This window comes from Drosophila miranda, chromosome 2 (genome assembly GCF_003369915.1).
Source record: "Drosophila miranda strain MSH22 chromosome 2, D.miranda_PacBio2.1, whole genome shotgun sequence".
NCBI classification, from domain to species: domain Eukaryota; kingdom Metazoa; phylum Arthropoda; class Insecta; order Diptera; family Drosophilidae; genus Drosophila; species Drosophila miranda.
Genome location: NC_046675.1, coordinates 22189511 through 22216396, shown reverse-complemented (window position 1 = coordinate 22216396; position 26886 = coordinate 22189511). Strand labels below are relative to the sequence as shown.

The 26886-nt window shown below is 39.0% G+C and overlaps 1 protein-coding gene across 1 annotated transcript; it reads right to left on the bottom strand.

Moving 5' to 3' along the window:
- Positions 1-643: 643 nt before the first annotated feature.
- LOC108156445 (transmembrane and coiled-coil domains protein 2) lies at positions 644-24937 on the bottom strand. The gene is made up of 10 exons (XM_017287903.2): positions 24368-24937; positions 5896-6069; positions 2779-3453; positions 2650-2714; positions 2072-2583; positions 1874-1994; positions 1714-1818; positions 1512-1625; positions 1266-1441; positions 644-1202 (listed from the first exon to the last, which is right to left on the bottom strand). Exons 2-10 carry the CDS (start codon positions 6026-6028, stop codon positions 1076-1078), a joined length of 2028 nt encoding a protein of 675 aa, XP_017143392.1. The 5' UTR covers positions 6029-6069; positions 24368-24937; the 3' UTR covers positions 644-1075.
- Between the last annotated feature and the right edge of the window lie 1949 nt (positions 24938-26886).

The following is a 26886-nucleotide window of genomic DNA, read 5'->3' as shown; positions in this document are numbered from 1 at the left end:
TGTGATCCTCCTCCACTTCTGATTAGTTTTCCATAATGCGATGATGCCTTGTTTAGCCAGCATTTCATCCCATATGGCATCTAGATTTCAGATATGCGACGTGTTCCTATCTTTGAATCCACCCGAGTTTATTGGTGTCCACAAACCCTTGTGGCCTCAATATCTTTATGACTTAAACCTTTACTCCACCATCAAGTGGATTAGCCCCAATTCGAAGCTGGTTACCCAGGCATCCCAAGCCTCCCTGCTGCCACGCTCTACCCACTTCTTTAATCCCACATTAACCATCCATAATTACACCTAATTACACGATTGTTTTCCAACACAACACAACACGCGAACGGCAGTAATAGACAACTCATTTTGGATTCTTACGCATGTTCTTTCAACTTTAATTATAGTCGGCCTTTTTTGTGTAGAAGGAGGATTCATTGTATTTTCTGTGTGTTTGGTGTTGATCCAATCCAAGGGCCTGGGAAGCACTGCAGCTGCTGTCCCGAATGTACGTGTAGGATATATATATATATTGGAAATTGGTATATATCTATGTATATGCCATATATAGATGTGTTTTTTTAGGCCACCATTTACGTACATTTTGTGGTTGGGTTGTGGGTGTGAGGGATAAATAAATACAAAGTAATTCTCGGGATTTTTACAAACGTTTTTCACTTTATATAATATAAGAGTTATTTTATAGCATATATAGTTTATATAATTACACATATCGTAGGAGTATACATTAAACAGCATGTATATTCTTCATTCATTCCATTCAGATTTTAGGTTGAGTAATCAGCACTTTTCGAAGATATTATTACAATTTTTCTAGAGAGAGTGTAGGGGAGATGTCCGATCTGATCTGATGATATATATGGGATATATAATGTATGATTTGTACAGATTTCATGTGAGTGTGTATGTGATTGTGATAATTGTGGGATAATTGATACAATTTTCAATTTTAAAAATGTCGACAAAGCTATGTACAAAAAAAAAGACAGAATACGCAGCACGTTTAAGAACTTATAACTAAAGAAACATAATGTTTTATGGGTTGCATGGGAATTCCGCTTCACTTGACCACAAGCGATTGCTTGAGATGCCGCACCAGACCGGAACCAATATCCTGCACATCGGGCCATTGACGTATCACAAAGATGACAAAGAAAATCGATAGAAATGTGGTCAAAACGCGTACCCTATAACCAACAAAATTGCAATTAGTTTTCCACCTTCAAGTTCTTTACTGGAGAAACCCATACCTTGTTTTAAGAAATGGCATTATAATGCCCGCTGCTGTGGCCACTAGTAGGAGTACCACCTGTAATACCGTTAATACCACATTGATGAGTTTCACAACCAAGGCCCTGGCATTCGAGTTATCAATGCCCTCAACGGTGACATATTGTTGCTGTGACATGTGCTCCATTTTGGATATCTGCGAGAGGGATTACATGAATATGAATGTGAATATGAGTCTGTTCTCCTTTTGCTCTAGGCTGGCTTACCCTCGTTTGACAATTCTCAAGCACTTCGTTGACATCACGTAGTCTTTCATCGCTTTGGTATTGTACTTTCTCCTCCATGTCGGCAATCGTTTGCTTTAGATTCTCAATTTCATTCTGCAAAAGGATAAAACAAAGGGCCATATTTATTTTTGGAACCGTGCCAAAAGGGGAAAGGAAAGGCACCGTCTCGTGTCCTACAAACCTGATGTAATTCCGTCAAGTCATTGATTTGCTCTTCGAGTCCCTCGGCACGATATCGTTCACTTTCGAGTGTGGCTGTCAGGTTATTAAATTCCTTTTGGCTTGTCTGTGGACGGATAGAGAATTAATGTAAGTCCAGAGAGGGAAAAGAGGGCGCGTACCTCTAGCCTTTCCATGCGCTCCTTGAGCTTCTCATTCTCTGCCTTGCGTTCGGCCAGCTCTGTGAGGAGTGTCTTGAGGACTATGTGATATTGGCTGGCACCAGATTGGCTCTTGCCAGAGCTGCAACAACGAAAGAGAACCCTCGTTAAGTACTCCCTGTTGCAAAGGGATCCTATCCCCCCTAGCCATATGCTTACCCCGCTGGTATACTCTCACTCGTCACGCTGCTGCAATCACTGCCATTGTCGCTGTTGAATTTCCCTGTGCCGCTGCCGGTTCCCGTATTATTATTGTGTCCGCCGCCACCCGATCCTGTGGAGGTTCCTGCACCTGGCACCTGCTGCTGCAGTCTTTCGTTGGCTGCCAGTACATCGGCGGCATTGGCCGCCTGCATGCCCTGCAGCTCGGCATCGCTCATCTGATTGATGTTGTCGGCGCTGCCAAACTTGTTCTTGATGAGATGGGCAAACTCTCGCGGCTTGGACATCACAGAGCCAGAGAACCCGGTGATGCCGTCGCGTATGTTGCCACCCACGTTCCTCAGACCCTGGCCCACATCGCGCAGGACCTCGCGCGGCTGTCGGTGCTGGCTCTTGGTCTGGTATTGATGATTCTGCAGATCCTTGGCTCGTTTCGTATAGTTATCGAGCTTCTTCTGCAGCTGCGAGATGCTGTGTGCGCTCTTTTGGTTCTTCTTTTCGAAGACAGCCTGTGGAGAAAGAAGGGTAAATTAATGGGGGGGGACTTTCCTCCAAGAGACTGGCGGGACTCGTACCTTGATGCGCTGCAGCTGCTGTTTGTCGGCGCTGGCTGCTAGCTTTAGATATTCATTGACGTTATCTGAAAGGAAATAGATACTATATAAGCTTTCTGTGCCTTTATGGACTCCCTCTCTCTCTCTCACCATCTCTGGCAGTTTGCTCTTGTCGTATTGACTCCTTGGTGCATTGGATTTTCGTGTTCAAACGATCGATGGCCTGGACACTGGAGCTCCTCTCGTGGGTGCATCTCCGCGGTCTTTTGCTGTCAAACTCATCCGACACGAATGATGAATAGTAGTCCTCGTTGCCGGACAATCGAGAGTCGTCTAGCCCACTGCCTGTGCCAGCACTCCCGCCACCGCCGCCTCCCTGGGTTCCTCCGCCCACCACACCTCCAAAATCATTCATATCATTGACGCCCACAAGGCCGCTGTAGGCCAGGAGGCCGCCCTGATCCGAGCCATGGGTCCGACGCTGCCTCTCGCGACTCCTTCGCCGGTGGGTGGGGCTCTGGCTTCGGAAGCCACGTGCCGCCACCCCACCGCTGCCCAGACTGCCGGTCACCGTGTTGCCGCCGCTGTAGACAGCCGCCTGTGCAGCTGCCACTGTGCTGGAGGAGGCCGAAGAATTGCTATTGGTGTTCCCCGAAGCGGGACCGGAAGCGCTGGTCGCTGCTGCTGCTGTCGTAGTCGTTGTGGCTGCTGCTGCTGCTGGTCCTCCAGATGTCGATGCTCCTGCTGCTGCTGCTGATGCACCTCCTGACGCTGCCGCTGCTGTTTGTGTGGCTGCCGCTGCCTCGCTGGCCCGCTCCCTGGACACTGGTAAATTGTGGCGCATAGAAAAAACGGTACGAGTGATGGGGTTATTGCTATTTTTCTATTTCTATTTATATTCCTATTTCTGACTGTTCTTTTGTGAATGATAAGATCATGTAAAACTAGATTAAGTTGGCACAAAAGGTAGCAGTAAACTTGTTTACAATAAAATACAAATTTTCCACATGAAAAAAAAAAGAATGATAAGATCGCGCGAGGCTCGCCGCAGCTGGGAAAAATGTGTTGCATGCACATAGGCACCGGCTTAAAATGAAAGCAGTGTCATCCGCTGTGTGAGTGTGTAAATGAGAGGGCGGTGGTGGGTGGTGGGTTGCAGGGCGGGTGTTAGAGAGAGTGTGCAAGTGCAAGTGCAAGTGCTGCTGTTGGTGAATGCTGTGTGCGAGACAAAGAGAGAGAGAGAGAGAGAGAGGAAAGAGAGAGCGTATGAGTGAGAGAAATAGTGTATGAGTATGAAGCGTTATGTGATGTGAGAGCGGGAGAGGGTGAGTGATTGTGTGAGTAATGGTTGTATTGGGCAGGGAAGCGAGTGTGAGTGATGGGCAGAGAGGAGAGTGTTGATGGCTCGGCCGAGGGCTGTGTGCGTGTGCTTTTCCAGTGAGTTATGTCTTCACCTACATGAATGATTGACACTGAGACCCGTCCGCATGGTCTGCGCGCGGGCGAGAGAGAGCATAAGCCGGATAGTAGAAAAAGAAGACAAATAGAGAGAGGAAGAGAACAGCGCCAAGCGTTTTAATAGCGTTTTTAATCGCGTGCATGCCAAAGAATTCAACAAAAACAAACAAGAAAAGGCAGGCACAATGAACACTCGATAATTGGGAATAGCAAAAGGGAAAATACAAGAAAAACTATTAATTTTAATGAAACAAAATTAACAAAATATAGATTTAATCGATTTAGTAACGAAATATCGTATTTATAGTATTCCGCTGTACAAAAATTATTGCATTTTAAAAATACGATTTACTAATGAAATATCGAAATGTATTTAATGTATGATTTAACATAAAGCTAATACTAGATCTGAAATGATTATATACCTACATTTATTAATGATTTATTGCGATGGAAATTCGAGATTCTTTTTTGTTGTGGCTTGTGTGTGTGTGTGTGGGTATGTAGGCTACAGCACAATTGACATTCAAACGGTTACAAAAGCTGAAGAAAAGGTAAATAAAGGAAGAGAGAAAAAACAAAGAAAATATATGTAAATGTGTGTGAAAAGTAAAATAGGAAAACAAATGGTTAGAGACAAAATATATACAAAATATACATAAGTAATAAACAATCCGCAATCAACAATCAATGATAATTGCAAGCACACAAAAGCAGGCTTTACTTTTTCAATAATTATCTTAAGCGCACAAAAGCAGGCTACAATTTTGTGGGTTTGCAAAAATGTGGCCCTGTGGAAAGCTGACTGCTGCAATACTCAGAAGCACTGGGCTGGGCGATTTCTAAGGGAGGGTAGATGGGTGCCTGGGGGTTGCTTTGCAGATGAGTCATCATTGATATCTGGAGCATAAATTGAGAGCATCACATATGCCCCAAAAAAAGAACAATTTGTGGAGGGGAAAGCTGTTTGTTTGCTTTGTTTTTTCCGCCCCCCCTGACTAAAAGCCCATTGCTATAATTGATATGGGATGCGTTTTAATCTTTATAAAAAGGTATTTAGAGGTTTCTTCTTTGGTATTGGTACACATATAAATATTTAAGTATCGGTAACGGCAGAATAATTCACTTAAACTTGATTAATATGTGAATCACAGCCTAACTTTGTCATCTTAAGCGTTATTATTCACAAAGCTTCTTTTTAAAAACGTTTAAGTATCTTTTAATAAATAAAACACTAAAGTAATGTTATATACCACATAACAGTAGAGTATTGTAAGCCATTTAAAAGGCATCTTTGATATGCACTCGTATCTTTTCTTTAACCATTAAAAACCCGCATTCAAGCTCCATCTTTAATCTTAAATTTCATTCAGAATCCCATATTTGCATCTTCTTTAAGCAGACAGTTTTCTATCTTTTTCCCCTCCTCGCTGACTGCAGACTTAATAGCCGGAAATACTAATTGAATCAGCAGCAGCATCCCACTGATAACAACATTATTCCCTAGTTAGAAACAAGATTGAAAGCCCCAGACCTAATCATGAATACCCATTAAACGAGTGAGACCCAGACGATAAGATGATGAAGGAAAGAGGAAGCTACAGCATTAAGACACGCGCCAATCAAAGCGATTATGAGGCTGCGAAAAGCAAAGGAGATAGGGTACTACTCCACCCTAAAGATGGACAGATACATAGAGGATGGAAGCGTACTACTTCTCCCTAAAGATGGACAGATACATAGAGGATGGAAGGGTACTACTCCTCCCTAAAGATAGACAGATAGATGGTTCCTTAATTAATAATTTACTTTGTTCTGCGGTGCTGCGACTGGCGGATGGACTGCGACTGGCGCGTAGATTCGTACTCGAGCCCCGTGTTGGACGCAGTGGCTGTAATGTTAAGAGATCCCGACTTGGCACCGCATTAGGCGTTGAGTCCATTATTGCATCTTGTTGCCATTCAATGGGAGATCAGTCACACTCTACGAAGAAAAGAAAACCCAAGGCAAAGAATTAATTATAATATTCCAATCATTTGTTATATGTATTTCTAGGCTACGGAACACAAAGTCCAAAGGTGATTCAACTCTCCAAGCATTTAACTGATAATCCAATCCACAATCCACAATCACAGCTATAAATAAGTGAAATACGAATAATACGAAAACTGGAGCACGTTTAATTATGCAAAAATTATATACATTTTTGGCATTGTTTAGCGGGTGTTCGATGATGAAAACCATCTGATTATATGGTGTAAAATATTCCAAATATTTTCTTGTAAATACAAGAAGCCACCAAAAGCCATAAATTCAAGTGTTTTTGGGATTCAATATAGAGGAATGTTTGGAATTATACACTGAAGAAAAAAAGGAACATTTAAAGGTGTTTCTGGTTTATACACTGAAGAAAAGGAAAACATTTAAAGATATTTCCGTGTAGGAATAATCTAAAATGGATGAGAGTATGTTTTTTCTAGATTTTTCTAAAAGAAGGCGATAAAAGTAGGTAGATCTGGGATTATTCGATTCTAATAGTGATTCTTTCTTCCTTATTTTAGAAGTTTGATGGTAAAAACCATCCCGAAATCGATCAAAATATAGTTTTCTTGAAAAGCATACAAATATATAGTTTTTTTGGATAATTTTTTATACAATCCTACACTCAAAAGAAGACTTTTTCATACAAAATCAATCAATCAGATTCAACATTTTTTTTGGGTACCAAAATTTGTTTATATTACCCCCCTTGTCGTTCAGTGCATGTTCGTATAAGTTTTTTTTATAAACCTGATATGGTGTCAATTTATTAGAGATAATGGTACAAACAATCTCTCTCTCTCTCTCTCTCTCTCTGTATGCCCAGTAGCCGCCATAGTATCAGAACGGGAGAACACCTTATATAGATCGATTATGTGGCCTCCTCCGACTGCTGTACATACGAATTTTGTAGAACTCAAGTGCCCTGAGCGGCATGCCAATGGATGTTTTATAGCAGTCAGAGGTGCAGACAGTCAGGGGACCAGACAGGAGAGACAGCCAGGGGAGAGGCAGTCGGAGTCAGAGGTGGAGGACACATCATCATCAGGCTTGTGGCACACAATGATAACAATTGTTTACCCGACTATAAACATTTATACAAACATTATACAGACACAAAATTGTGTTATTAATAAACCAACGCCGCGCCGCCTTCAGCGATGTAACACCTCTGGGCGTCAACGGGGGAGGAGGGGCAGCAATTAGAGTGCTGTACGGAGGGTTCCGTACATGTTCCGGTTCTTGAAAATGTTTACTAGGAAACGACTTAGGAAATGTAGGAATTTCCAAACCAAATCTTAATTCTGGCTACAATAATCAACCGATCGTAGCCCTTTTCAGAAAACTAATAGTTAGGAGATGGTAAACGCTTTGTTCTGTCATGAACATGTCATGGCATGTATCTAATGTACTCAATATGTACAGTATATAATCCCTTTCTTGGCCTTAGTCATACACAAGACATACAATTTGTTTGTTGTACTATTGGGCATTCCGTTTTGAATCATTCGCTTGTGAGAGGGTACCGACTTTTGTGCATCGCCAAGGACTGTAAAATTTGTTGGTGCAAATTTGTAGACCGAAAGCTCCTACATTGTAGAATTCTGGGACGAAGACGAGTAACCGGCGCATTCAACATCTGGATAAAGGTATTGTATGCTCTTTCACTAAACCCCAACTAATCCCAAACCCCTTCTCAAATTTCCAACAAAAAAAAGCTCATATTTTAGCAGAAAATACCTCCAGTTCCATTTAATGTAATCCCCTTTCAAAAGTTAATCCTCAGTTAATCTTTGTTGAAGAAGTACTCGCACGATGCTGAAGAATGCCTCAAGCACTAATCAGCTTTAATGCGACTTTATCTTTCACTTTCACACCCATTTGCATACCGAAGAGACCGGAGACCTACCCCATTGTAACTTTAGTTGAGAAAATCAATTGAGAGAGGAACATCCACACCAAATTCCCCGCCCTGCCTGCCCCCCCCCCTCCTCCTCGTTTCTTTTCACTTTCGTTTACATTTTTTTCGGGTAATTTTCCGTTTGGTAAATCCCTTGAAGCTCACAGACAGGCAATCGCATAAGCATACGCATACAAAGAGATAGGGAGAGAGAGAGAGAGAGAGGGGCTCTTTAACAGTACTGTAATTGTATGCCTTGTAAGCCCATTCCATTCCGTTCCAAGCGGCAGAGAGAGAAAGAGATAATACTTAGAGATGGTAGCCATGGGCCTGCGTGATCAGTCCCATCAGCACTGGAAAATAGCACTAAACATTTACCATATAAAGAAAACCTGATAGAGGATGGAATATGGAATATTCTATGGATCTAGGAAGAGTATCTTTACTCCCTCCCAGACTTTTGCCTTACTAAATATAAAAGCCTTATCAGCAAGAGAACAACATAAAAAGGGGTACCAAAATGTGCCACTAAAACTGATCATCCCATAGGGTATACCGATTTGATCGATCTAAGATCCCAAACTGCTCTTCAATGATTCGATTTTACACCAAAATGCAATGCAGTCGATCGCTTCGTTCTTCAAAATCCACCGATAGTCACGCTCCCATCTCCAATAAAGATGGACTTTGCCTGTCGTGCGTCGCCGCCGCTGCTTGCTCCTCGCCCCCCTCCCCACCGCCCAGGCCAGTGCGCTTTCAACCCAAATGCTCATCTGCACTTGACTGCGCCGCAGCACACAGCAGATAAAGAGGGGGAAGCGTAGATAAGCAGGGGGGAAAGCGCAGATAAGCAGAGAGGAAGGCCAAAGAAAGAGGAAGAAGGATAACGGAGAGAGAGAGGAAGAGTGCGCAAGGGGTAGAGATAAGCAGAGCAAGGGGTGGGGAGGGGAATACTGTGCTCTTTTTTTCGCTTACTCTTTCTCCCCAGCATAATCATTTTTCTTTGTTCCCCTTTCTTCGGGCTTTCGTTTCGTCTCATTTCGTTTCGGTTTTTTGTTTGTCCGGAATTTTAATCAACGTTTATTTTGTAACCTTCTTTTTTGTTGTTGTTTTTGTGTATTTTGTTTTCGTCTCAATCGCTTTCTTCTCTGAATACTTCTCCTGCTTCGTGGAGTGATATTTAAACAAAAACAAAAGAAAACAAAATAACAAAACCCAGGCATAAAGACTAAAGAAATACCCTTTTGTAGGCCAAATAAAAATTAATTTAATCAAAATAATATATGCTATTTTTAAATAAAATGTTAATTTAAAATAAAATAAATCTCATCTAAATGTGGCTCTAAAAGGTTTTGCTGTCAAGCTTAAAAATAAATTGAAAATTAAATAGGAAATTAAAATTAAGGAAATACCCTTTTGTAGGCAAAAAAATAATACAAATGTATATATTTAAATTAAGTTTTAATAAAAATAAAATAAATCTGATCTAAAAGGTGTTGCTCTCAAATTTAAAAATAAATGGAAAATTAAATAGAAAATAAAAGAAATACCCTTTTGTAGGCAAAAAAAAAGAGGTACATATATTTTAATCAAATTTTAATTGAATTTAAAATACATCTGATTTAAATGTGGCTCTAAAAGGTGTTGCTCTTAAGTTTAAAAATAAATTAAAAATTAATTACATTTTTTTAAAGACTAAACCACCCTTTTTAATTTAATTAGAGGGCATTCACAGAAATACATCAGAAATAATTGTGGTGCAAGGTGCATTTAAACAAAAGCTGTTTTTCAGGGTCATTGACATCGGCACGAGCTAAACTTTGTCTCCCTCCCTCCCTCTCTCCCTCTCTCTTTGTAGACTTATCTCTGTTTTGGGTTCGGATTTCGCTATATGAAGATCTCCACTTTCAAGTCGCAAAAGTCTCGTGATAAGCAGCTCTGAAAAAAGCTCACTTCGTCATCGTCAGCTCTACATATACATACGTAAGCACTATCAGCATAAATGGGGGTCGTCTGTTATCACTAGTCTATTCCCCATCTCACGGATCCACAATATCAAGTGCACTTCCGCATTTGTCGCCCATAAGAGTAGTGGAGCTCAAAGTCCAGAGAGAGAGAGAGAGAGACAGAGGGAGATAATTTATCAAAAGATAGAACAGAATAGACCCCGACCTCAATTATGCACAAAAGAAAACAATTTACCGAATGACTCAGTGAATGAAATGCGGCAACGTTGCCCGGCACGACAACAGATACAAAGATAGTCTTTTACGGGCCATGCAACATGTGGCCATGCCTTCCTCTCACCTTCGACCTTTGAGCAGGGCCTTCCTTTCACCGAACTCCCATCAAAGACCACCATCCACCTTTCATGGAATACCTCCCATTGGAGACTCCCATGCATCGGCTCCATTAGTGCAGCCCCGCCGGCTGGTTATCATCTGTGAAGGTCACCACGCTTGGATTATAAATATAAAGAACCGCATTAAATTATAAGTCTGAGCAACAGACAGCGACAGACAGCCCCAGACTGTCATTCAGTCAGCAAATAATTACAGTCTCATTTTGCATTTCCATTGGGTGCCCATTATATACCCACCACCCACTCCCGCCACCCACTGCCCTTCCTCCCACTCTCATTCCTCCTCCAGCTCGCCTGCTTCTTCCATCTTCGCCCATAAGTCGTAATTCTATCATTAGCAATAATATGGCTGTGTGTGGAAATGCTTTTTATAGACGACAAAACACAACATATGCTAGAGGCACTCGCCTGTCTCTCTGGAGTCGATTTGCATTTGAATTTCGAATGATCTCATGAGCCCAGACGCTTCTGGGTCTACGTCTCCCAGTTTTAATTGAGTTCAAGACTCAAGAATTCAAAACGATCTTAACTCTGGGGCATTCCAGACGAACTTATCTTTGGAAATCTAGAGGAATAATTATCATACATTTACCAATTACATTCTGAAATCATGTCATGCACGGAAATGTAATTATTTCAAGGCTGAATTTATGGGAAATACCACTTTTTCTTTAGTACTTTTTGATCATTATCATTATAAGGATTATAAATTTGGTAGGGCCACAATCTAGGGATTACCTTCGACAATCGAAGTATCTTTACGATGGAAGTATCTTTTGTCCAAAGGGGGTAATAGTTTTGTCATAATATCAATCTACGAGTAATCAGTCACTAGAATTCTTTTTCTATCCATCAAAAGTCTAAACTCCAAGGTTTGCCGCACATTCTATATTCCCTGTAGATCTAAAACCTTAATTCTTCCACACAATTGTCGTCTCTTTTTTCTTTAAGAACTCCCTCTGAATCGTTTAAAGAAAACTTCCCTAAATCTTCTATAAAATCTTTCTCTTTTACTGGACATCAATCTATCTATCTATCTATCAAAAATCTTCTCAAAATTTCGCTCATTTAATTTCTAGTAAATATTTCATAGAATTTTTAACGAAATTTCCCTAATTTTCTTTAAAAATGTTCCCCTTCGATTCCATTATTCTCTAGCAATCTAAATTAATTCTCTAACTACCCATCTATCTATCTTAAGTTCCCTTCTTTCAATTTCCCTCATTGTATTACCCTTTTCATAGCATTCCCTCCACTTTACCGTCACTCCCTCTCCACTCTCTTTACACCTTTCCTCCCTGTTCTCCCCCGTTCATTCGCTTCATGGCTTATGTAAGAAATACGTACTTCAGAGATACAAAACGAGCCAAAACCAACAGCATAACTGTTGGCCAGGTCAGGGCTTGGCGTGGCTTGGCTTGGATTGTCTCGGTTTGCTTTGGAACATCCATTGAACTTGCGCTTTGTTGATGGCGGGAAAAATGAAAACTTTGCAAAGTTTTCTTAACAAAATAACAATAAAAACACACAACAAAAACAATAAAAGCGAAAAAGAAAACACAAGCAAAGTGTAAAGATTTTTGAATGTTTTTTACGGTGTGGGGGGAGGGGGGTGGGGGGTGGGGGCATTATTCGTGCGATTACGAGTATTACCTCAGTATTTTAACAACAGGCGCATGATGTGTGGGGCCAAATGCACTTTAACCCCGCCGACCCCACTAAAGCGAGGGCATTAAGGGGGTTCTAAAGGCTCTGTATGTATCTTGTTTAAAGTTTATCTTTTTAAATTTCAATCTATTTTTAAAGGGTTTCCTTCATTGGTTTTCAATCTCAATCTTAAAGGGTATTCTTCTTCCAGTACCAAAGCGATCTTTAAAGGGTGTCTTTCTTCTATTCCCCAATAAACCTTTAAAGATATCTTTCTTGGGCTTCCCATAGATCTTTAAAGGGATTTTTCGTTCATTAAAATCGATCTTTAAAGAGTAATTTTCTTCTATTCTGAATCACATTTTTGAAGGCTATCTTTCTTCCATTCCCAAACGGTTTTTAGGCTTATCTAATGGCTCTTTTCTTGGAAGAAATCAATCTTTGAAGAGTGATCTAGGCTCATTTTATTTTAAGAATTCTCATAGGTTATCCACTGCTTTTTTCCTTCAAAAGAAAGCGGATCTAGAGGGTTCCCGGAGTTCCCAGAGGGTATCTAATGCCTTTTATTCCTTTAAAAATTTATCTTTAAAGGGTATCTAAAGCTTCGGCTACCACAAGAGTTAACCTTAATTTCTTGTCAAAATTTGTTGCTTGTGTTGCTACAGCGCTTGTTTCTGCCTTGCGGTTTATTGTTGCAGGTGTTTAAATTGTTGTTAAAAAAAGAGCGATTGTTGTTTTTGCTGTAACGAAAAGGTAGAGGAGCCGGCGGAGGGGCCGAAGGCGGAGGAGTGATAGCTGCCTGCAAAATGTCGCAGAGAGACAGAGGCAGCACTTTATTGGGGTCTCTCTGACAACTTTGTTCTCATTTGCAACGAGAGAGGGGCAGAGAGAGGAGAGTGGGGCAGAGAGAGGAGCGTGGGGCAGAGAGGGTGAGGGTGGAACAGCGGCAAAGACCGGGAGGGAGGCATGGATGTGACAACAGAGTGCGAAACAGCAAGAGATAGGCGAAGAGAGAGGGAGGTAGTGCACCTGGTGTCAAGTACGAAAGGGGAGGGTAAATATCATCGTTCATTGTGATTCATGGCGCGACGCGAAAAAAAAAAATACAAACGAAAAAGTTGCGCAACATTTCATTTGTTTCCATTTTCAGAGATAAGCGCTGAGCGCACTCGAAGAGCAGCGAAAAGCTGTCATAATCGACTACAGCCAGACAGCAAACCGCAACGAAACGACAGCCAGAAGCACAAACCACAGAAAAAAAGCCAAAGGAAAACCTAAGAAAAACGATATTACAACCCAGAAAAAAAGGTATTAGCTACGGTACTAGTATATGGCTAAAAAAAATATAAGGAAAACGTTGGCAAATGCAAAGAGAAACTACAGGGAACCATAAAACCCCCTCCACTACTATGAAATATCCCTTACAATGATTGACGGTAATATTTACCAATATCTTTCAATCGTTACATTTTAGATAAATGTTTTTCTTTTTGTTAATATTTTAATATATCCTTATTAGATAATTGTTAATAAAAATATTAAAATAATTAATAAATAAATACTAAATAAATAAAATAACAATAATAAACAAATTTTAATAAAAAAAAATAAATGAAAAAAAAAAAATGAAAATAAAAAAATAAATGTATGTAAATAAAAAGAAACAAATATAAATAAAAAATTTATAAATAAAAAGAAATAAAACAAAATATAAATATAAAATTTTTAAATAAAAAGAAATTAAACTAAATTTTAAAAAAATAACAATTATAAAAAAAAGAAACAAATATAAATAAAAAGAAATTAGTGAAAATAAATAAAAAAAATATGAATAAAAAAATTATAAATAAAAAGAAATGAACATGAATAAAATATAAATACCAAATTTATAAATAAAACACACACAAAAATCAATTAAAAAAATAATTTTTAATAAAAAGAAATTAATATAAATAAATATAAATAAACCTTCTACCCTCGCAAGGAAACCATTTTCCCCCTATCCCCTATTTTCAGACATATAATCTAATCTGCTGTTCGATATGCAAAATACAATACCCTATGTATACCCTCGCCATCGTCAGATCTATTTCTCTTTTTGCACCGCATTCAACCCCAAAGATATCAACATTTTGCAATGGTATTTTAATTACAAACAAATCTCACTTATCAATCAATCAGTCACAGGTGCGGTTCAAGTATCTATTCGATTGGAATGTGGCATATAGGAAGAAGATACGATACGAATACGAATATGTACAAATTCCGAGTGCAAGTGAGGGCATTTTTTCGTTCTTTCATTTGTTCCTTCGTTATCTTTTATAATTAGTGGGTTACAGGTTACACTTGAGTAAACTAAAGGTAAACTCTAGATAAGATAACGATAGATGTAGGAAAACATTTGCATTTTGCATGTACAAGTGTATATCAACATGTACCAAAGAACTTTAAACAATCTAGGAAAGAGTGTTTATAAAACTTGTTAAAATACAAATCTCTGAATATACTTAAGTAAAAGCCCCAAAGATGCTGCTGTGGGTGTTCCAACATGTTCTTAAGACTCATAAGACTCAAAACCAGTGCTTTAAAGCTCTTGCTCAAGTCCTAGTCTCAAATTTCAACAGGTAAAAACTCCAGCCACCACAGGAAACATGTTCCTAAGACCTAAAGACATGTTCCCAACTTTAGAATGTGCCCAAGGATGATGCTAGGAGCTGGCAGCAAAAAAGAAGGAAGCATGTTGCTTAGACATCTCCGAACTCCACAGTTAACAATGTCTCCAAGGAAATCAAGACACATGCTGCTTCGACTTCAAGGAATGTTGCCCAGACTTATGTATATTAGCATGAGTAGGCAATACTCTCCAATCTCCAGGGTAAGAAATGAATCTCTCCAAATGAATCAGCAAACCATAAAACACAAAGATAAAAATTTGATTTATGATACATTCGCTCTCTCTTTCTTTCTATCTCTCTCTTGCTCTTTCCATCTTTAATTACCGCCTAAATGAATTTGCGTTTTTCCCGGGAGAGACGCCGTACCATAAACCGTAGGTAAACACAGACCATAGATGTTTCCAGGCAACGATTTCCAGCGTTTTGGCAATATTTATCCTCAGGTAGCGCCAGATAATGAGGCGCCTAATGAACATATTTTTATGATAAACACACACAGTACTACATATATGTAATGTTTTTTAAAGATATGAAAAAGAAGAAAAGTAATAAAGTCATGGTAGAAGAGTGAAGAGTGGGGTGGGGGGGTATGGATAGGCATAAAATTGCAAACGATTTGGTTGTTAAATATTCGGTTTATTTTTCTTAGTTTAAGTTTCCTTTTATGCAACAAATTTTTACGTAATTTTATTTCCTATTTTACTAGGGTTTCATTCAAAAGAAAACTAGTGAATACTCTCTAAATACCCAGTAAATACCCTGTACTATATCTATTGCCTCTAGTCCTTAAAACATGATCCCAAGAACTGCATTCATCTGCTATTTTGTACGGAACAATACAAAAAATAAAAGGCAAAAAGAGGAGGAAAAAATGGCAGAAAATACAAAAAAAAAAAAAATGCAAAAATAAGAGAAGAAGAGTAGAAAAAAAAAGTCTAAAGGAAAAGAAAATGACAAAAAAAGAGGCCCAATAGGAAGAAGAATAGAAAAAAAGGAGCCAAAAAGCGAAAAAAGGAGCCAAAAAGCGAAAAAAAGGAGCCAAAAATCGAAAAGAGGGTAGAAAGAGGACAGAGAAAAAGAAAGAAAAGAGGCAGTGGTAGACAGGATTATAATATTAGAGCATTATGTCCCTAAGACTTTCATTAGAATCATCCCAAAAGATCTACAAACTCTGCAATCTTTACCCACCCGCAATCTTTAAAGTTCTCCAATAACAAATATGTATATTGTTTATTTATTGATTTATGGCTTGACCGCAAAGAAAAAATGTGAGACTTTGAGATACGATGGGATTCGATTGCAGAACCCAGTATATGGGAATCCATGAATCAGCTCAAGTTTTCGCAAGCAAACAATGATATCAGATTTCCCTACATTCTCTACTGTGTTTTCTTTCTTTCTCCGTTTTCCTGATGATTCAAGGGTGATTCAAATTTTGTATATATCGGAAGTGTCAGCCACAAAACAATGAATCGACTGTTGGTCTGTCTTTCGGGCTTTTGTTGTGGGCTTAGCCGACTCAACACCTGAGGCTGATTAATGTCAGGTGTCCGATATGTGGGTTTCTCGCGTGGACACTAGATAAGAAAGGCGTCAACGCGTCCCACTCTTCGGGCCCTCTCTCTCTTGATGGCCAATTCATGTTCCAAGAAAAGCCTAGTCTTCGCCAAAGGAAAACCACGTGAGTGGGAAGGAAATACTTGTTTACAGCAAAAAAATAATAAATACAACCCACTCCAAACAAGTAATTACCTTTATGACAGTTATCTAATGCTGACTAGTCTTTTCCCCTTCTGTCTTTCTCTACTTACGTATCTCTTCCGTTGTTCCGTGGCTCTCTTCCGTCCAACTATTAAAGCAATTGCTTTGTCCCACTTTCTAGAGATACTCTGCCCCAGAAGATACTTTTTCGTGTCTGCTGTGGTGCGTGCTTTTTCCTCTGTTTTCCTCCGACAGATCATCGCTCAAGCAGCTGCTCTTTTTGGCCATGTGGTTCCGTGTGGTTTCGTGGGTGTTGCGGCCACTTTGTCACTTTTTGTTTATATAAAATTAAAAGATTATCGAACTACAGCCTTGACCTCTGGCACCAGGTGAAGGCTGGATGCCTCTTGCTATGATGATGGGCTGATGGGTGTGTTCTTGAAATGGTTTTCGAGCATACGATTTATGTTTGAATTATTTGACGGAAATAAAAGATACAAATTTTTGTCTAAATGCCACATCTCAGAGCTTTTCTCTGACCTCCAAAGATGTGCTTGAATTTCTAAACATTTTCTCTGCCACAAAGAAAGTTCTCCCAGAATCATTAGGAGTTTTTGTAGCTCTCTCTCTCTCTGACAAAAGATGTATCTTTCTCATATGACAAATGACACCATAAAAACACTCAAACTCTGGGGCCCGATGCCCTCTGGGTGCCCCATCTCTGCCTCTGAATCAGAAAATGTTATTGACCCGCAGAGCTCCCAAAAAGTCAATTAAGCCTCCGGTTCGGTCGTCTGCCTGCCCCCCCCCCCCCAAAAAAAAAAAACTCAAATATGACGAAATGGACACCGCGACGCTTAAGGGCGTGGCAAATAATCCCCCATCCCCCCCCCCAGGCCTCAACTTTTTTGTTGAGCAATTATACGCGTCATAATGTGCAAACAATCATCGTTTTTGTTTGGCAATTATTTTGCTTAAATGTTTCGTAATGAATAAAACCAAATGAAATGAAATTAATGATGGAAATGGATGAAAATGTCAGGCCAGTCGATAAGGAAATGCGAGATGAGTTTGGGATTTAAAACTAAAGGAAATTAAGGGATGATTCTGCAATTCGAGAGATGTTCCAATTCCAAGAAGAAATCTATCAAATATTCTTGGGAATGGTCTTTCTTCTTTTGAAGAAGAATATTCCTTATTCTTTTCCTAGAACCCCCATATTTTCCCTTCTCTTGAATAATATCTACAAAAATAAGCCTGCGAATCATTTAAAAAAAAATAAACAAAGATAGAGATATCTCTTGCACAATTTTTCAATCATTTATTTGCATTTAATGCGATTTTTTCTGGTGACAATTTGTGTTCTGTCATGCTTTTTATTCAGTTTTCTGTTGAATATTATTCGGTGAATCATTGAATCAGAGATCAAGAATACAATCAACCTGTTTAACATTTTTACAACGAATGTTGTTCAATGAATTGACAGCAAAGAAAAAAAAACAACTCATGAAATACGTAAGAAAATCCAAAAACAACAACAAAAGGAAGGCAAATACAGACGCCCCATCGCTCGCATGACTAAAATGCAAATACCAAGAAAGCAAACACAAAAAAAAAAGCACAATAACACGAATAAATAAAATGCAAAACAAATAAAATAAACATCAACAAATCAACAAATGAAATGCTGAGACGCCGAAACGCGTCCAAGGAGTGTGTCGATGAGAACCGGAAAACATGGCAAAACAAAAGGAAAAACAAAGCAAAAACCAAAAGCAAACTTGGCATAAAATCAAAAAAACAATAACAAATAGAGACAAATACAAATACAGTACTTGTACTCGAATTTTATGCTCATTTTGGTATGATTTTTGTCGCGTAAACAAAGGAAAAAAAGGCCTCAAAACCAGAAAGGAAAAAAGCTGCTAAAAACATGATGGACATTAGGAATACCCTATTGGAATTTTTTGGGAATAATTTAAACTGATGGGAGCCTTAAATCTCCATTGTTCTGAAGACTGGAAGACGTAAGGGCGAGCTTCTAGGGTTAAGACTTAAGAATATGAATTATAATAGATCAAAGCATAAGAAACGATCGGTTTTAAGACTTTTTCCAACAGTTTTTCTAACAAGAAAAGTCCTATAAGAAATACCGATGGGTAGTTATTGTATCGTATTGTATGTGGATACGATTTTGATCCAATTTTAATGAAATAATAGGGTTTTCCATGGCATCATTTATTAAACTGTTTTTCCGAGGTAGATATTGTTAATTTTTTGATTAAATTTTAAAGAAATAAAAGTGTTTTCTATGGAATCATGTATTAAAATATTTTTCCGACTGTTCTTTCGTATAACTATAGGTTTTCGAGCTCCGATTTTGATAATTTCTTGGTACATATATACTGCCTGAAGTATTCGTAAAAAATACTTCCCCTTCTTTGCTTTACAAATCCCTCTTTTAAATCAGCACACCCCGTCTTCTAGGGGGTAACAAAAACGTGTTTATCGAAGCCCAGCAAGCCAGAAGGAGATAGAGATAGAGATGTTGTACATAAATAGAGCCAGAAAGAGACGAGAGTTACGAAGCCAGAAAGAGTTGGAAATCGGTAGAACAACATCGAATACGAGATTCTGTTGTGTAGAAGGAAGTGTGGCACATGAGGCATGAGGTGCCACACCTCCTCATCCTCCCCCCACCACTGCCCCCTTATTCACCCGCTTCCAGCATGATTCATGATTCATGAGTGTATTCGCTTGATGAATTTAAATTGTTCCCAACACACTTAAAATTAAAACAAAGAGCAGGAAAAGTGAGCTGACTTTTGATTTGCATGAAAAATATGTGGCACCCAACAAAAAATCCGGCAATTAAATGGAGCTCTCTCGTGGGCGGACAGCAGCTTCCAAAAACAAGAAACCAAACAAAAAAAAAACACCCACTGTTGTGGCATTGAAAAGAATTTCCATTTTAGTAGTACCCAAAAAAGGTATTGGCTTTTGATTTCAACAATAACTTATTGTGTTGATAGGGATCTTTTATAGGGAATTTTAAAGAGCTTTGGGAACAGTTGAAATGCCCTTCAAAATGTTGTAAATATGCAGGATATTCCTAGATATATTATAGCTATTTCCCCTGCTCCTGAAACACCTGCTTTGACGGCCCTTATTGTAAGAGATTTATGGCTGAATCTTTGTATGGTTTTCTACGAATTTTCGAAATCATTTCTAATAAAGCTGGCTACACCCATTATTAAACAGACTTTAAATATCATAAAAATACAATTTAATATTAAGATTCTGAAAAAAATTTTAAAATTTAAAAACCTTTTCAATTACAACTCTAATTTTTATTTTTTCCTATTAAAATATGGAATTTAGAATATTAAAAAATATATTTTAATATATAAAAAATCTTTCAAATCAGATTATAAAGCCCACAGTCCACAGAAGCTATATTTTAAAAGATATAATGCTAAAATTTTGTATGGGGTTCTATAGTGTTTATATCTGTCTTTCTACCAAAAATCATCCAAATAAGTTCATAATTACAATCCGAGTTAAGGAAAACAAATCTCCAAAATATGAAGAAGAGTACCGCCGCCAAGGAGTACCTTTTTTTAGTAATAAACATTCCTTAGGCTCCTTTTAAAGTCATACACTTTTACAGAGTACTGTCCCATCATCTAGAATCTAGATCATTTACTCTTCCTAGAGAATGACTCTTCCCCAAAGTGACTCAACCCCTTCTGAAGCACTTGAAAACCATAAAAAGCCGCATCTCTATGTATTTGTTCTTCCTACAAATTGTTTTTAGGGAAGTTTCTCCTCTGCCAGTGCGAATGTGAGTCATATTGTAGCGAAATGGGGATCCAGAGCAGTGCTTCCTCCCCTTCCTCCCCTTGGGTTAGATTAGATGACCAAATACGTACGTATTTGACACTGACCTTAAAAGTTAACACACAGCAAAACACTAAAGTTGATTGTTGTGACTGTTCAGTTCTCTGATGATGGGATGGATTGGCATGGAGTCCCCCTGCGGTTCATTCATTCGTTCGTTCGTTCGTTGTGCAAAAGTTTTCAACAACTTCCGTTTGTGCACGAATTTACACATAAATTGTTAAATTGTTTTTTGCACAAAAAACACAAAGAGAGAGGGGACAAAAGTTTTCACTTTCACCTTTCGCTTGTTGGCAGGAAGAAGGGGAAGAGGAGAGACCTGCTTGTCGTCTGTCAATCAATAATTTATTATTTGATATGTAAACATCATCATATGGCAGAGAAAAGAGAGATAAGGAGGGAAAAGGCAGGAAGTGGGTGAGAGAAGAGACAGAGACAGACATATAGAAAGAAAGGAAGATTCAATCAAAGGAAAGGCAATTCTAGAGGAAGTTTTATAAGGAAACCATGGGGAATCGGGACTAATTTCAGCACCGGAACCAGTTCCGTAACCAGAACAGCTGTTTTTAAAAGGTATTCTATAAGAACCAGATGATTTTCGCATTGGAACCGATTACCAACCCAAAATAAGAACAAAAATATATATATACTGCTACCAGATTATTCTTAAGAATTACTTTACCAAGAACTTAGCCCCAGAAGCGCTTTCTTTACTATTCTTCTCTTGTACTTCCCTATACTTTTCCAATTAGCTCTAATAAATCCTCTTATAAACCCTGACATCATCTGGAATTCGATTATCACTCAAAAACTGCCACATTTTGTATGTGCTAATGAACTCTAATCTCAAAGAAATTCCACTTCGTAATAAGACTTCTGCGTATTTCCTATAAAATACAAAGAAAAAGCAGCTTTATAAGGCATGTACCCAACCGAAATAGCATCAGAAATCTACTTAATATGGCATGCACTTCCCTCAAAGTGTTTCAAATAAAGGAATAGTCATAATTTTGCTAATCAAACGAATTACGATGATTAAATGTTGAACAGAAAGATTAGCGGGCCCAGAGAGAGTCTAATCTAAAATCCGATAGGAAATGTTCTTAAACGATGAAAAGGGTGTACCGCAAAAGGGGGGGCTTATAAAGGGTTTCCTTCATCAAAATTCCACAAAATTTAATTAGTAATATTGACCAAAAAAGGACCTAATCGGTGGGCCACTACTAAAGCCATAAAAAAACAAGCTGAATGGCACAAAATATTTTAATGAAATGTTTTGCCGAGGGTCTCTTGTTGCTAGGAGGAGCACGTGTGCTGCCCGCTCCCCCTCTCCCACTCTCTCCCTCTCGCATTCTCTGTTTCTCTTTTGGGCACACGCCCAAAACAACATGCCAGGGAAATTCGGGGGAAAGACTAAAACAAAGCGTAATGCAAAAACGAGAGGTTCGAGAAGTTCAAGAACAAAATAAAACGCAAACGAAAATCCCAATTTTTTTTATTTTTTTTTGGTTTTGCTTTAATTAAATATGCAAATAATTTTCGTGTATTTTATGCTGATTATATTGCATAATAATGCACGATATAAGGTGTGTATTTTGAGAGATTAAAGGGGGGGATTGGAACTCGAAACTCCGAGAGTAAAACGGAAGCTAAAAGAGAAACAGAAAATCAAAATGAAACTGGAAGTGGGGCACATGACAAAATGGTAATTTATGGAAAGATTTTTGTAGTGAAAGAGGAGGCAGGCAAATTATTGATTGAAAATTAATTAAGATCATTCACTGATTGACAGCACAGACAGCCCCCCCTTGGTGGGTATTTCCTAGTTAAGGCCCTATATGACAATTACTTAACTGAATTATGCGACTGTATGACACTTACTTGGAATTTTATAGAATTATAAGAATATTTAATAAATCAAGAAAATATTTGCTTTATCAGATATTTCTTTGATGAAGGGAATATTCGTTTCCATTTCAAAATTGTCTATGATTCTAAAAGCATCAAGCATACGAGCATAAATTCCCCTTCCTCTGCTTTATTTCATTCTAAAACATTGGCTAACTGTTGATTGATTGAATGACTCTCATTTTTCCACACCCCACACCACCGCCAAATCGCTAGCTAGCTTTCTCCCTCTATCTGCATAACAATTGCTAATCTTACGCTCTCCCACTCTCTGGCCGCCGCCGCCGTCGCTCTTTTGACGTCACCTGCTGGCTGGGTCTTCGCCCTCTCCAAAAAATTCTAGAGGTGCGCTAATGTGTGCGTGCGGGTGCTCCGTGTGTGTAAGTGCTTTTGGCGCCGTTGGCAACAAACTTTCGATGGGCAACAGAAGAGAGTGAAGAGACAGGGACAGGGAGAGGGAGAATTAGAAGAGCCGAAGGCTATTCCATGCACGAGGCAAATTAAACAAACATTTTAGCATAAGAGAGCAAGCATTTTTCAATGAAAAATATATTTTTCAGTTATATATTCTATACATTCTATACATGCATGGCTGTAGTATATAGCAATCCCCCTCATAAATAATATCATCAGTTGTCAGAGATTAGTGGGAGAGCGAGCGAGTGGAAGAGGGAGGCTTGGTGGATCTGCACACAAAATTAAATAAATAATTTAAGCACAGAGATTCCTCCCCAAAAATAGCCATAGCCCCAACCTACCATCGGACACATGTAAGTGCGAGTGGGAGAGGGCAACAGCGAAAACAGAGAGAGAGATGAATATGACAATTCATTTCATTCACTCACTCATTCATACAGTTATCATTTCTGTTAAATTTAATTCAATTGCAATTGTTGTTGCTGTTGCTGCAGATTCAACCGTGCCTGTCGCCGAACAACCAACAACAAAAATAGGGAAAAATATTCTCTATAGTTGAGTGCCCGTCGACAATGGAATACCCTGTGTAGACAGGTTGATTACAATCATTCGATCGTAATGTTGCTTGATAAATTTATACAAATGTCACTCCAAGTCATCGAAATAAATAGAAACTAAATATATGTCTTTGTTTTATTATTTGCAGTATTGATTATGGGTCTTCCCTCTGTGCAACAGGGTATCAGAAAAAAAAAACAGGAAGAAGAAGCAATCAAAAGAAAAGACAACTTTTCTTCAAGAGGAACTGCGGTTGATGAGCAGAGAGAGAGGGAGAGAGGGAGGGCAGAGCAGAGACTGCAAGAGATGGAGAGACTCTATGTGTGTGCATAGACTTTTTTCTCTGATTTCTTATTGCTTCTGTTAACATGCCACAAAACGCATTTTCTCTCTGTTATTATTATGAATTGAATTGAAGTTGTTATTAACTTTAATTGTGCTATGCAGATGGTGTGGGGATGTGGAATGCAGAGGGGGGGAGCAAAAAGCAATCAAAGTGCAGTCGACCCGCTGCAGCAGCAGCAGCGAAAGCTTGGCCATCCGTGTCAATTGCCAGGAGCGGACACAGTCCGATGAGGGTAGGGGGAATAAATAATCTTCTGTATCACCAATTAGCATCGATTCTACTCTCCTTATGGGGCTGCTACCCTCTTTGCCCACCAAATTGCTGATTGATTATACGTTTTATGCCGTCATCTTTCTTATAGGGGACCAACATTGTGCTGCGCCCCTGAACAAGCCTCTGTCGATCATTCGATATTGAATATTGAAAGAGGAAGCATGCTGCCATCCGTTGCATGGACCATGGCCCAAATCCAAATCCGCCTCTGGACAAACACGTCCAGGAGCGGAAAGACTAATGATTGATTGTTTTGTTCTGCCTTTCCTCTCCCTTCATTGCGGGGGGGGCATTCAAAACGTGCTTTTACCCTTGGACCAAAACCCGCTCCTGGTCAAGCATAACACACACACACCCGTGCATACGTGGGCTGCAGGTACGTGCGTGTGTTTCCACTGTTCGGACAATAGCAGTATGTGTGGGTGTGGTTTTAGTTGTTCTTGCTTTGTAGTTTGGGGCCCACATATACACATATATGAATACATATACCTATATGCATGCACATAACGCTCACTTGAATAAGAAACTATAAACAATATTCGGCACGCACTCACCTCTGAACCGCCCGCTGCAGCTACCCCACGCTTTACCGCTATTTTCACTCTCTCTCTCTCTTTTCTCTTTCTCTCCTCCACACCTCTTTCGTGTGTGTAGTTTTTGGCTGCTGCTGCAAACTGCGACGCCCTTTTTATGCCTCTTTTCACTCTTCCTCTTCTCTGCACTAACAATAACAAATGCACACGGACACGAACACACAAACACACCCACAAATACCGCGAGAGACCTGTTTTGGTGTGCGTTAACAACAATAAAACTTTTTTTCACTAGATTTTTTTTTCCTGCTTTAGCACCTCCTTTGGGCCCGTTTTTCTTTCGCTGGGGCTCTGCGCATTGCACGGTGGGAAAACTGGTTTTCCTCTTCTCGTTTGCGCGACTCTCGCGTTTTTTTTTGTACTTAAATCATTAATTAATTTAGTTGCACTTTACTTTTCTTTGAGGATTATTATTTATGCGCGAAACGGAACGAAGAACGCGCCGCTAAAAATCAACAAAAGTATCAACGGAAAAGGTCACTACCATTTGTTGTTCGCGGCGCCAGAAAAAATGTACGAATGAGGTGGTGGAGAAAACGAAAAAACAGTTGTTTATGTTTGCATTGGAATAAGATGAGAAAAAGCGGGTATGGACAATAGGTAAAAAGGCTCAGAAAATGCAACGCATGCAAGGTAATATCCACCCTTTTCCTAACATACCATGGGGGGAAGTTTATAAAATTTCCCCGCTGGGAAATTGCTGCGGAAAAAGAGGGTATGGACAACAGCCAAAAAGGCCCAGTAAATAAAACGCATGTAAGGTAAAATCCACCGATTTGTCTAACATACCATGAAGGGAAGTTTATAAAATTTCCCCCCACTTATTTTTGCGTGGCAAGTATGAGCAGCAATATGACCGTCTGACCCACCGCAATATACCGGCGAAAAAACGAACTTAGCCCGCTTAACCCCATTCTACTTAAACAGGTGAGGAGCTTGAGTACAACGGCGGAAAATAATACTGTTTGTTAATTTTTCTTCTAGATCCATCCTAATCAACACTCTAGACCCTAAAAATATACCTTCAACCTTTTGCTGACTCATGTTGCTGGCGAGCTAATGTTTGGGTTCAATATATCGATATATATTTTTCATATTTTTGTGCGATAAGTGGAAATGGCCAAAATCCGACAGTCTGGCAGCCCCATGCACACATCGCCTTGGCCTTGCCACATCAAAAATGTTAAGTGCCCGCGCACTTTTTTGGTATTTTCTATTTCAAAAAATTTCTCATAGTATGTATCGGCGCTTTCCAGTATTTATCGGTTATTTATTTTGCTGATCTTATTACTAGCTTAAAGTTTGAGAGCAATAGGCCGCACAATGATTGCAGAACTGCATTCTTCGCAACGGTTTTTGGGTCTCTTCCAATCGGTTCGCTCTTTTTCGCTCTCTCTGAATGTTGATAATTCCATACTTTTAAATGATGTACTTTAATTAGTGTAATTGGATCGACATAGGTGATGATTGAAACTGCTTATCCCAACCATTGACCAGGTGAACCCACTGGGAAATGTACGTGATGTTAAGGAGCTAGATCAGATTCAGAATAATGTTCGGCAAAAATTTGTCTTGGATAGTATACCATTCAGGCTGAACCATTTTAATAGCCGAAAGCTGGACACAATGGGTATTATAATTTTTATGTAATTTTACTCTTAATACTTTAATATGTTACTAAATAGGTTACTTTTAATATTTACACCACAAAATATTTCCAAATATATTGCGTTTTCGATTTCCAAAATGTGTTTCAAAACTTGTTGCTGCAGCAGCATGTTTCACGTAACCACTTACGTTTTTACCGTTGGCAACATTCAATTTGTATGGGCCAGCAGCATGTCCCACAACATGGCGCGGGATGGGCAACAATCTGCACACCCTAGGGAAAAGGATATAGGATTGAGGAGTTTTTGTCATCCCAGGCTCTAAAGAATGCAAAAACTATCCAGTTTCTGTTTAAAAGGTATTTCAACGATATTTCACAGTGATCTTCTTACAGAGACCAAGAATGTAGATATACATATGTATATGCGATAGAGCGTTTTTAATTACTTTTTAAAGCAGCTTGGAAACCATAATTTTAACATTATTAGAGGAAATAGGGTATACAAGTGACCCATACTCATAACGATACCTGTTGACCATCAACAAAGACGTAACATTCCATACAAACTTACGTTTCATGCCGAGCTTTGACTTTATTTTTTAAACCTTGTTTTAGAAAAAATGCAATTAAAGCAAGGACGAAAAACTAGCCAATCTTGTAGAAAATTTCTTTATAAGTCGGATCAAATTTTGTGGGCAGAGCTAAGGGAAGCCAGAACTATTCAACGGAGTATCAAAATTGAGCAATAAGAACGATTACTCACTTACGTTTTGTTTGACTTTTTTGGCTAAAACCTCTTTTTAGACAAGATCCAATAAAAGCCGGTATTCAAAAGAAGCCAGTCAGGTAGAAGATTGTTTCATTAGTCGGA

Excerpts from the sequence above, each read along its gene's own strand:
- LOC108156445 (XM_017287903.2), bottom strand. The coding sequence starts at position 6,028 with ATGGACTCAACGCCTAATGCGGTGCCAAGTCGGGATCTCTTAACATTA. Across the intron at positions 2,715-2,778 it reads AGAGCAAACTGCCAGAGATG|ATAACGTCAATGAATATCTA; the intron begins GTGAGAGAGAGA and ends ATTTCCTTTCAG. Across the intron at positions 1,995-2,071 it reads AGTGAGAGTATACCAGCGGG|CTCTGGCAAGAGCCAATCTG; the intron begins GTAAGCATATGG and ends TCGTTGTTGCAG.